This window comes from Spinacia oleracea, chromosome 6 (assembly GCF_020520425.1).
Source record: "Spinacia oleracea cultivar Varoflay chromosome 6, BTI_SOV_V1, whole genome shotgun sequence".
In the NCBI taxonomy this organism is placed as follows: domain Eukaryota; kingdom Viridiplantae; phylum Streptophyta; class Magnoliopsida; order Caryophyllales; family Amaranthaceae; genus Spinacia; species Spinacia oleracea.
This window is the reverse complement of record NC_079492.1, coordinates 76,554,584-76,567,490: the sequence shown is the minus strand read 5'-3', so window position 1 is coordinate 76,567,490 and position 12,907 is coordinate 76,554,584. Positions and strand designations below refer to the sequence as shown.

General features: G+C 39.3%; 1 protein-coding gene across 1 annotated transcript; it reads right to left on the bottom strand.

Annotated features, from left to right (window-relative positions):
• Nucleotides 1-12,009: 12,009 nt before the first annotated feature.
• LOC110779701 (uncharacterized) lies at nucleotides 12,010-12,680 on the bottom strand. Its single transcript, XM_021984183.2, has 2 exons — nucleotides 12,621-12,680; nucleotides 12,010-12,543 (listed from the first exon to the last, which is right to left on the bottom strand). The coding sequence occupies exons 1-2, from the start codon at nucleotides 12,678-12,680 to the stop codon at nucleotides 12,010-12,012; spliced, it is 594 nt and encodes a 197-aa protein (XP_021839875.2).
• Nucleotides 12,681-12,907: the final 227 nt, after the last annotated feature.

Genomic DNA, 12,907 nt, shown 5'->3' with positions numbered 1-12,907 from the left:
CGAGCATTTTGAAGAGCCAAAGAGCCAAGAAAAGAGCCGGAGAAGCCAGAAAAGCCAAGGAGTCAAACTTGTGCACAACTTCCATACTAAAACGAGCATAACTTTTTGTCTACTTAATATTTTCTTGTGATTCCAGTTGGAGATGAAATATTATTCCAAGAGATTTCCAACGAGTGGTCACACGCCTTATTTAAATGAGTAACGAAGAAGTTATGGACATTTAAAGCAGGCTGTGTTCGATTCTCCGCGAGAAAGCTCATCCCGCCCGCGACAAAGAACCATCCCGCCCGGGACAAGGCATCCCGCCCGCGACGAATCTCAACCCAAGCGGGATTTTGCTACTGGAACTTTTTGTAATTTTTACCCAGCTCTCTCGCCCCGCCCGCGACAATCCCGTCCCGCCCGGGACGACATGTTCTGCGATTTTTTTTATTTTGACGGATTCCCCAATGTTGAGTGGATGATTATCGTTTTTGGCTTAGAACTTAGAAAATTCTCTCATATTTTCAGATTATCTCTCTAGAAAAACACTTAGTTGGTTTAATTTACTTGCTTATTTAGATTAATCTTCCAATTCAAGATCAAGAATCAAGATTGTAATTCAACATTTTCAGCATTTTCCTCCATTGAAGCTTCATTTGTAAACTCTAACTTCTCTACTTTTTATTTCAATTAATTTTTTTTTGAGGTATTATTTCAATTAATTAAGTAGTAGTATTATTCATTTTCTTGTTCTTAGTTATTGATTCAATCAATCTTTATCAACTTATTATCATGTATTGCTCGATTGTTGTTGTTGTTGGTTTGATTTCCATGGATTATGAGTAGTAAATTTCTAGGGTTCGGGTGAACCCCTCTTTTGAGTCATGAACAATTGATTTATGCATGTGGGATTTTAGTGATTGTGGGATGTTTATTAGTTGATTGAAAGGGTTTTATCGCTAGTCTTCATGTTTGATCATCATTTAGACTTATTTATAGTCTCCTCAACCAAGGATCGAAAGATGAAGTTGAGTTGTAGGCTCCCTTTTTATTTCTAGACTAAAAGACCATGAAAATAGGACTTCCAAGTCTATGGGATTATATTGTCATCGTAAGTTACGTTTTATTGCTTGAATTCATTTTTTGCACCATGAAAATAGGTTGTAGTTCATGATCAAGTTATCCTTTCTAGCTCGATAGAGTAGTTAGGTGCATTATATGACTATCCACTAATTTATTCCCTAACATTGCTTCTAATCCTCATGCTTTTGAACCGTTCATGATTAAGTTGAGTGGTGTTGCCCGTATCTTAGTTTCTCTTAATTGAATTTTCATCCTTTAAGTATCTTACTTTGTCCTAATTAGTGTAGAACTCTCAACAAATCAAAACACCCCCGACTTGACTTAGCTTTTATATTCGATAGCATTTGGTGGTTGATTCATAGCCTTGAAGGAAATAATGCCCTTGGTCCAAGTATGCATTCAATGTTAAGTCTAATAAATGCGGTTCAGTATTAATTAACAAGTTAATAATTCAGTGAGATCAAGTGAGCTGAATGCCTAGCTAGAGGCCGCTTCAGTTCAAGTGGAATTAATGATATTAATCCACAGCTTACTCTTGACTGAACCCATAGGGTCACACAAATAGTACGTAAACGGATCAAGTATTTAATGGCATTAAATACTCCATCTATGGATATTCGGAATCGACGGATCTTGGTTTCAGTGGGAGCTGAGATCGTCACAGGCAAGAAATGAATACTCCGGAAACGATGATATTGCCGGAAACGGAAATATGGATCGTATCGGAAATATAAATATTATCCAAGTCGTAGATGTTGCCGGAAACGGAAACATGGTACGTATCGGAAAATATTATCGGAAATGGAAATATTGCCGGAATCGGAAATATTGCCGGAAACGGAAATATTGTCAGAATCGGAAATATTATCGGAATCGGAAAATAATTCCGGAAACGGAAATATTAAATATTTGTTCGAAACGGAAATTGATTCCGGAATCGGAAATATTAAATATTGTTCGTATCGGAAATGAATTCTGGAACCGGGAATTTAATCGGAAGCGTATCGTACGAATAAACATCGGACGAGCTTGCTAGACGCAAGGCCTAGCACGAAGCTAGGCCCAACGCCTAGCAAAGCCCGCGCGCGACCAAAGCAAGCAAAGCCCAAACGCGAGAGCAAGGCCAGCAGGCGCGCGCCCCTCGTGGGCTGCGAGCACTTGCTGGGCCTGGGCTCAGCGCGCGCGCGCGCACGGCGCCCCTGGTGGGCTGCTGCACATGCGTGAGTGTTTGTGCTTGCGTACGAAACCTTGATCGGTTAGGATTCGTATAAGATTAATTTCCTAAGTCTACTAGATAAATTAAGTGATTGAATTTTAGATTAATTCAGATTCACTAAATCGTTTCCTAGTAGGATTCTAATATCCGATACCCATGCCCTATAAATAGGTGATCAATGCTCACAATTTATATCGAGTATTCAAGTATTCAAAGTGATTTTTGAGAGCAAAAATTCAGTCATACAATTGCCTAATAAGTGCCGAAAATTCTAAGTACCTTAAGGGCGATCCTAGTTGGTCAAGCTTAAGGCGGATCCGGACGTGCTGTGGACTATCTACGGAGGGACGACACTTGGAGTCCTAAAGACTTGTTCTTGTTCGGTTCGGGCGCAGCTAGGGAAGGCACGCAACAAAGAGTATGCATCTAAACTATGCTAAATGATTATGTGTAAATAATATGCTTTCCTGGCTTTATGGTTTTTCCGCATGATTTATGAATTGTCATATGTATCATAACCTAACAAGCCTCTCTTGGGTTCGACCCTTTCTTACCCTTTCTACTTAGTTAGGAAGACCGAGTTAGGTTATTATTTGATAGGTTGGCGACGCTCTATCAACGCCACACAACATTCATCCGCTGGCCGCGCTCTAAGGGCAAACGTGTTTTCTTCAATCGATCTATTCGACTCGTATTAAAATTTCATGATATACGAGTCTGTGAGGGGGTCAAAAAACACAACGAGGCTCCTCTTAAAGAGTATACGACCGACACAACCTTTTTCCCTCTAGATGTGGCAAGCAATATTAAGTAAAACAGGGACTAACTGTGGGCATTAGCCACTTTTTTACTAGTCTGTAGAAGTCGCCATTCAGTTTTCAACGACATTGAGGAAAACTGACAAAACCCGGTTGTCGTGATATGCGTGGAGTGCAGACATATCTGACTCACAACGGCCATAGGTTCCCTTGTGATCCCTGATATGGAGATCTCTCAACATACATCCATCGGAGTAGAGATTGAGAGTTCGCCGAAAGTTTACTAATACGGGGAGTGCCCAACATTAGCCCACGCGGCGGTCCTTACTATTTCAACGTGACGATGAAAGGGACATGCGTTATGCTACATTACTAATCTGAATTGATTTTAATTCACAAATAATTAATTGAACAACGTCGAAGAGTGATTTAGGTTGATTTAAGGAGCCTAGCAATATCAGATTTGTCCAGAGATTATCTTATTAGGCGTGATTAATAAAACAGATTATGTGAACAGATTTATATGGTGGTGAAAGCGATAAAAAGTATATTTCAGGTTAAAGTATAGCGTAGGCTATACTTTGGTTCTCATGAACACTAACCACTTGATTTTTCTAGCTTTCCTTTTAGTTTTCGAACCTCCTGGTAACTGACTGACTGCGGGACGGGATTCTTCAAAAGTTTTGAGTGTTTAGGCTAGGTATTGGGACAGATCTTCGGCAGTACTTGGACTTAGCTGGACAATCATACGGGCGGATTCTGCTTAACAGTGTGTTAATACGACATACTGTCGAAAATACGGGACAGAGAGAGAATGGTTAAGCTTTGGTCAATACTCAAGCTTAGGGTTTTTTGAGGGGATTGTGTGTATCTTTCAGGGTTTCAGAGGCCTCTATTTATATTGTAACAGGCCAAAATAAGATAAGATTGAAGAAATGAGAGTTTTCTAAAAAGCACATAGAAGCGCTGTAAATTTCTAACGCTTTGATCAGGAGCGCTAGAAATTTTCAACACTTAACAATGCGGCGCCTGATCTGTATTTTACAGCAGGATTAATTTTTTTTTTTTGCGTGAATATGTGAGAACCAAATTACAGCGCCAGAAAATTATAGCATTTGTGTTGGTGCTTTGGAAAATTTGTGGCGCGTGCCTGCCGAGCGCTGGAATTTTCCAGCGCTGGTGTTTTACTTCCACTTTTCCAGAGTTTATTCGATTTTATCCGAATCTCACCCACGTTTAAATTTCTAAGAATATTAGTTGGCGTGCAACTCTCTATTCTTTATCCAATGATTAATTGTAGAACAACGTAGTCACTTGAATATTTATCTTATATGGTTACTATTCTGGGCAACAGTTAAGCATAGCAGTTACTATAAATAGCAGTTTCTAAAAATGGACATATGGTTTTCGGGATTGTCATTCAGTCACAAGCTGTTCGTCGTATACTTAGGAAAGCTTAGTCAAACAGTGCTTGGTTTCATCATCGAACACACCGCTTCGGGCCTAGGGACAAATGTAGGCGTCTATAGTTAGCCCCCACTTTGATTGAGTCTGGGCAAGACGATAATCAAAGTATTGGTAGACGGAATACGGTCTGGAATTTAGTATGGTTAGGACCAAATTATGCAAGGGCCTCACGAGCCCCCGAGTGATAACGTTTGACTAAAGGGTCATCACTTAGAAGTGTCAGTAGTTCCCTCACGAGTCATCGGGAATCCACTGGCTTGAACCGACTTCTCACAGAGTCACTGAAGACGTTCAGATGGTGAAATGTTACTTTTCAAAAACAAATATTTAACTTGGTTTCTTTTTGAGGACGGAATATGGCCCAAATAGGATAGAAAATATGGTCTGCGTACCATTAATTTGAATGTAATATTGGTCTAAAGTACCAAATTTTATTGCTTTAAATATGGTCTGCGTACCATCAAATAGTTGTAATTAGTTTAAATCATAGCTTATCCTATTTGGAGAAAATGGCGCCTCCCATGGTGAAATTCAAGATGGAGTTTCCAATCCATTTTCAAGACGGAGTTTGAAGTTGAAGCTTCAAGATGAAGTCGGGTCATACTAGATCACAATTATATCTTATGCATGCTTTAAGTTATTTATTGCTTTAAATATGTCTTAATTATGCATGAGATTGTGGCTTGATTATGTTGCATGATTAAGGATTTTAGTTCACTTAAAATCTAACCAACATAGTAAGAGCCTTAAGTTCCAAACTTTAAAAATTGAGTTAAAAGGTGCCATGCCAAAATAACACTTACTTGGATAACCTTTACATCAATCTTAGTAATAGTTTTCCGCCTAAGCGAGGTGTTACTTATTGATCCTAAAGGGGTAAGGTACACAAATAATTGTGAATACATGTTAGTTTTGGTGAAAATCAACGATATAAGTAAGGAGTCATTTTATGTCGTGGCAAATGAGATAGGTTTACCTAATAAGTTCTTAGACGTACCTATCAACCAAGAGTAGTTTCTAGACTATTAGCAAAGATTTTGCTTACCTAAAATATTTTAGAATTGAGTCTAAATACATAATGTGCTTAATTCTTCAATGATTTAAGGATCTTGGAATCATTTTATTCACACCTGCCGGAACACATAACTTGAATAAAATGCTTAATAAATGATAAATTATGCATGTATGCTAGAATTTAAGTTTATTAAGAGAAACTGTGAATGGTTATTTATTTGTTTATTCTTTGTTCAATTGTAGTTTTTACTATGGCAAACAACAATTCATTCAACTTACGATCACATCTCGAAAAGGAGAAGTTGAACGGGAAAAACTTCCTTGACTGGCAAAGGAACTTGCAAGTAGTTCTTATGCAGGAAGAAAAGGAGTATGTCCTGGAAGAGGCGATGCCCGAAGCCGCAGGCGACGGGGTCACTCAGGCAGCCCTCAATCGTTGGATTGATGCCAACAAGGATGTAAAATTTCTAATGCTTGCAACCATGAGTGCAGATCTACAGAAAACGTTCATCAACTCAGATGCTTTCACGATCATCATTGAGTTAAAGAACATGTTCCAAGATCTGGCTCGAGTCGAAAGATTCGAGACTCATAGGCAAATTCTTGAGACTAAGCTTAAGAAAGGCGAGCCCGTAAGTCCACATGTTCTCAAAATGATTGGACTCATTGAGAATATGAGTCGGCTGGATCAGCAATTCTCTCAGGAAATGGCTGTAGACACCATCCTCCATTCTCTTCATAGTGGGTATGATCAGTTCAAGCTGAACTACAGTATGAATAGTTTGGACAAAACGCTCACTAAGCTTCACGGTATGCTGAAGACCGCTCAAAAGTGATAAGCAGGATGTGCTTATGGTGCGTGGGGGCAAGTTCAAGAAATCTGGAAAGAAGAGGAATGCTAAGAAAGGTGGCAACAAGGCCAGCCCAACTAAGCAAACTGGCGCCAAATCTGTAAAGAGGAAGGTCAGTCAACCCACTTCTGAATCCGAATGCTTCTACTGCAAGAAGAAGGGGCATTGGAAGAGAGATTGCTTGAAGCTACAGGAAGATCAGAAGAACGGAACAGTCGTTCCATCTTCAGGTATTTTCGTTATAGACTGTATACTTACTAATTCAACTTCTTGGGTATTAGATATAGGTTGTGGCTCACACTTATGTTCCAATTCGCAGGGACTAAGAAGAAGTAGAAGGTTAAGCAAGGGTAAAGTCGACCTACGAGTGGGAAATGGAGCACGGATTGCTGCATTAGCTGTAGGAACTTATTATTTGTTGTTTCCCTCTGGGCTAGTTTTGGAACTGGAAGAATGTTTCCATGTTCCAAGTCTTACTAAAAACATCATTTCTGTTTCTTGCTTAGATGCTAAGGGATTTTCCTTTTTAATAAAAGACAATAGTTGCTCGCTTTATTTTAAAGAGATGTTTTATGGATCTGCTAGATTAGTCAATGGACTTTATTTATTAGATCACGACAAACAAGTTTATAACATAATTACCAAAAAGGCCAAAAAGAATGATTCAGATCTCACCCATCTATGGCATTGTCGATTACGCCATATAAACATAAAGCGCATAGAAAGACTTCAAAAGGAAGGAATTCTAGAACCATTTGACTTAGAGGATTATGGTAAGTGAGAATCATGTTTACTTGGCAAAATGACAAAGCAGCCTTTCTCTAAAGTTGGAGAAAGAGCAACTGAACTATTGGGTTTAATCCATACAAATGTATGTGGACTAATGAGAACAAATGCTAGAGGTGGTTTCAGCTACTTTATCACTTTCACTGATGACTTCAATAGATATGGTTATGTCTACCTAATGAAGCATAAGTCTGAATCCTTTGACAAATTCAAGGAATTTCAGAGTGAAGTAGAGAATCAATTAGGCAAGAAGATTAAGGCACTGCGGTCTGATAGAGGTGGTGAATATCTGAGCTATGAATTTGATGCATCTGAAAGAATGTGGAATTCTATCAGAATTGACTCCTCCTGGAACACCTCAATGGAACGGTGTGTCAGAATGGAGGAATAGAACCTTGTTAGACATTGTTAGATCAATGATAGGTCAGGCCGAACTTCCAATAGAATTTTGGGGACATGCACTAAATACAGCTGCACTCACTATAAATAGAGCTCCGCCTAAAGCTGTCGAAAAGACTCCATATGAGTTATGGTTTGGAAAGCCTCCAAATGTGTCTTTTCTTAAGATTTGGGGTTGTGAAGTATACATCAAACGATTAATTTCAGACAAACTTCAACCAAAATCGGACAAATGTATCCTTGTGGGCTATCTAAAGGAAACAAAGGGGTATTACTTCTATAATACATTTGAGAACAAGGTGTTTGTTGCTCGAGATGGTACCTTTTCGGAAAGAGATCACATTTCCAAAATGACAAGTGGGAGAAAAGTATACCTCGAAGAAATTCGAGTCGAACAACAAACTCTAGAGAATGCTCAAGATGACATTCAGGTTGAAACTCAGAGATCTTTAGAAGAATCTGGTGAGAATCAAGGACCATCTAGAAATGTAACCCCGCGTAGATCGCAGAGATATAGGTCTCAACCGGAAAGGTACTTAGGTATTTTGACGAGCGAGAGCCATGAAGTTCTATTACTTGAAAGTGATGAACCTACGACTTACAAACAAGCTATGACGAGCCCTAGCTCCAAGAAATGGCAAGAAGCCATGCAATCTGAATTAGACTCCATGTCTGAAAACCAAGTTTGGGATTTGGTCGATTTGCCAGATGGCTACCAAGCCATAGGAAGCAAATGGGTTTTCAAACTGAAAAAGGATAAGGATGGGAAACTAGAAGTTTTCAAAGCTAGATTCGTTGCAGAAGGTTACAGGAAAGTCCACGGTGTGGATTACGATGAAACCTTTTCACCAGTTGCAATGCTAAAGTCTATTCGGATAATGTTAGCAATAGCTGCATATTACGATTATGAAATATGGCAGATGGATGTCAAAACCGCTTTCTTAAACGGCGTTTTAACAGAAACTGTGTTTATGACACAACCTGAGGGTTTTGAGGATCCAAAGAATGCTAAAAAGGTATGCAAGCTTAAGAAATCAATCTACGGATTGAAGCAAGCATCAAGGAGCTGGAATATACGTTTTGATGAAGCAGTCAGTGACTTTGGTTTCATCAAGAACGCAGACGAATCTTGTGTATACAAGAAGGTCAGTGGGAGCAAAATTGCTGTTCTAGTATTATATGTCGACGAAATATTACTTATCGGAAATGACATTCCTATGTTGAACTCTGTCAAGATTTGGCTTGGGAAATGTTTTTCGATGAATGATCTAGGAGAAGCACAGTACATACTGGGCATCAAGATTTACAGAGATAGATCTAAAAACTGATTGGACTTAGTCAAAGCACTTATATCAATAAGGTGCTTGAAAGGTTCAATATGGCAGACTCCAAGCGAGGCTACCTACCCATGTCTCATGCAATGATTCTAAGCAAGACTTAGTGCCCAAAAACACGGGATGAGCATAGATGAATGAGTGGGATTCCATATGCATCATTGATTGGTTCAATAATGTATGCTATGATATGTACACGCCCGGATGTTGCGTACGCACTCAGTGCTACGAGAAGATACCAGTCAGACCCAGGAGAGGCACATTGGACTGCTGCCAAGAATATTCTGAAGTACCTGAAAAAGCACAAAGATGATTTCCTGGTCTATGGTGGAGATGATGAATTAATTGTTAAAGGCTATACGTACGCAAGTTTCCAAACCGACAAGGATGATTTCAGATCACAGTCTGGGTTTGTCTTCTGCCTCAAAGGAGGTGCAGTAAGCTGGAAAAGTGCTAAGCATAGCACCATTGCGGATTCTACAACTGAAGCGGAGTACATTGCTGCACATGAAGCAGCAAAGGAAGCTATTTGGCTAAGGAAATTCATAGGTGAACTTGGTGTAGTCCCCTCCCTTAAAGGACCAATAGCTCTATATTGTGATAATAACGGAGCTATTGCACAGGCGAAGCACAACTCGCACACTGCAGCTATGGGAATCAAGCATGTTGAAGAATGGCTTTGATGTCCTTATTTAATGTTTTAAAGTTTTAGAGTTTAATACTTTATAAAAAGTTATTGGTTAACCATTCATATAAATGAGTAGAATTCATTTTTCCATTTAATTTTTGGTTTATTAAATGATGAGTCCCTTCAATTTGACGATATAGATAGAATGTCAGGACCAGTCCTGTGACTAAGAAATGTCTATCAAGTGAACTTGAATGTCAAAAGTTGAAAATGGTCCCTGGTCGGAGTTTTCTATAAAGATGGACGCATAGAAAATGCTAGACGACTAAAGTGTAAGATGACTAGTAGTTCCGTTTCTTGAACTATGTGGACATGGCAATGTCACAATTATTTGCATATATACTTACTTTGAGAAGACAAGTATCGGACAGACCTATGAAACTTTACTTCAAGTGATGAAAATCTGTCATAAGTAAATTTCATTAAAATTATTAGACACTAATCCTCAATACCTGAGTGATTTGAGATTACTTGTTTGAGAACTGGTTACTTTGACGTTGTCAACCGTCGCACCGTAAAAGGAGGCTATAACGGCAACGCTCGGGTAATCACCTATCAAACGAAGTCTAATCTCAAGATCGCAAAATTGGGATTATCCTCCCATAAATCGAGATGAGATGCTGAAAGTTGTACAAGGCCACTCAGAGAGCTAGAAACTGTAAAATGCATGGCCGTGCTCAAATGAATCATAAGCTATGATTATCTGTTTATTTCATCAGTTGAACTCTGAAACCGAGAAACACCTCTGTGCATAATAAGGATGACAACTCTTACCTTATGTTCATGAGCAAGCATCAAGTGACAAAGGAATTAGGAATGCACACTTGTCCCTAAGGACAAGTGGGAGACTGAAGGAAATAATGCCCTTGGTCCAAGTATGCATTCAATGTTAAGTCTAATAAATGCAGTTCAGTATTAATTAATTATACAAGTTAATAATTCAGTGAGATCAAGTGAGCTGTATGCCTAGGTAGAGGCCGCTTCAGTTCAAGTGGAATTAATAATATTAATCCACAGCTTACTCTTGACTGAACTCGTAGGGTCACACAAATAGTACGTGAACGGATCAAGTATTTAAGTGAATTAAATACTCCATTTATGGATATTCGGAATTGACGGATCTCGGTTCTAGTGGGAGCTGAAATCGTCCAAAGGCAAATTATGAATACCCCGGAAACGATGATATTGCCGAAAACGAAAATATGGATCGTATCGGAAATATAAATATTATCCAAGTCGTAGATGTTGCCGGAAACGGAAACATGGTACGTAGCGGAAAATATTATCGGAAACGGAAATATTGCCGGAATCGGAAATATTGCCGGAAACGGAAATATTGTCCAAATCGGAAATATTAAATATTTGTTCGAAACGGAAATTAATTCCGGAATCGGAAATATTAAATATTGTTCGAATCGGAAATGAATTCCGGAATCGAAAAATTAATCGGAAGCGCGTCGTACGAAATAAACATCGGACGAGCTTGCTAGACGCAAGGCCCAACACGAAGCTAGGCCCGCGCCTAGCGAAGCACGCGCATCAGCGAGCACAAAGCCACAGCCCGCCAAGGCACGCAAGGCCCAGCCAAGCAGCGCGCAGGGCCAGGACCAACGTGTGGCAAGGCCAGCAAACCTGGTGCGCTCTTTGTGGGCTGTGAGCAGTTGCTGGGCCGAGCTCTCCGCGCGCGCGCCCAACGCCCTTCGTGGGTTGTGCGTGCGTGTGTGCGTTGAGTTCGTGCATGCATTGAATCCTTAAGCAATTAGGATTAGTTCGATTAAAGATTAATTTCCTAAACTACTAGAGTTAGTTGTTGAATTAAACATTAACTTAATAGATTCAATTAGTATCTAATTCTAATAAGATTAGGTTAATTGAATCCTAGTAGGTTTCTAGTTCCGATAATCCTACCCTATAAATAGGTGATGGCATTCACAATTTGTAACAGATCAATTCAAGTATTCATATAGTTTTAAGGTTAAAACTAAAGTTTATAATTTGCCACAAATTATAATCGAATAAACATAAAACCTTAGGCTAAATTCTAGTTAATTGAATCTAAGGCGGATCCGAACATGTTGTGGACTATCTATGGAGGGACAACACTTGGAGTCCTAAACCTTTTCTTGTTCGGTTCGGGAGCAGCTAGGGAGGGCACGCTACATAAGTATGTATCCTAAATTATGCTAATTGTTATGTGGCAATTAATTTGGATTCCTGGCTTTATGGTTTTTTCCGCATGAAATATATATGTTTATGTTTGTCATAACCTAACACTTTTTTTTTGTTAAGCAAGTGAGAGATATATTAATGTCAAACAAGAATACAACCTAAGCTAACTCCAAGCATTACGAACCAACTAGGTTGGACCCTAATCACAAGGAGTCAGCAACAACCAGCTATACAAAGCTGCAAAAAACAACAAGCTACAACATTACAAGCTCATGAACCACTCACTGTCTCTTTTGCTAACACTCTTAGGCATGACAACATGTATTCTACCTCTCACCACTTGCTTCACCTTGTTCACAGTATGATTCACAGTAGGAACATAGTTTTCCCAGAAACTAGTATTCCTACAATGCCAAATCAGATACACTGCAGCCATCAAAACTGCATAATATACCTGCTTCTTAAATTTAGACCACCTGCTATGACCAATTTGACTAATCAAACTGGTGAGGCTGTTACTATTAATGGAAATACCCAACCAGGATTTAACAGCTCTGATGCAGTCACAGCTATAAACACATTGAAAAAACAGATGCTGATGAGTTTCATCTCCTTGCCCACAGATCAAACACATAGCTGACTGACTAACTCCAATTCTGGCCAGCTTTGAGGTGGTCTGGAGTCTTGACTGCATAGCTAGCCAGCCAATAAATCTATGTTTGGGGTTATTCAATCTATTCCAAACTACTTTGTCCCAATGTACTCTAGGTTTATTGCCAATTATTGTTTCATATACCTGCTTCACAGAATAAGTTGTCATACCTCTGAAGTCAGACTGAGTGAAGAACTGCTTCAGATGTTCTTTTGTTTTACAGATTTGCTTCCAATACCAACTTGCAGCAACTGGAGGTTTATACTCCCACCAATCCCCATCTTTGAGATACACTGAAGAGATCCACTTGATCCACACATCACTAGTAGAAAAATCCCCTGTTGCAACCCCCTTATTGCAGCGTACATGTATTCATACGCTTCAACAACCAGTCGGTCAACGCGGGTCAAACCCTTTAAAGGGGTATTGCAGCGTACAATTTAATTGTTCCCTACAAAAAAGTTTGTTGCAGCGTACGTTTTAAAAGCCCCCTGCAATAGACCATGTT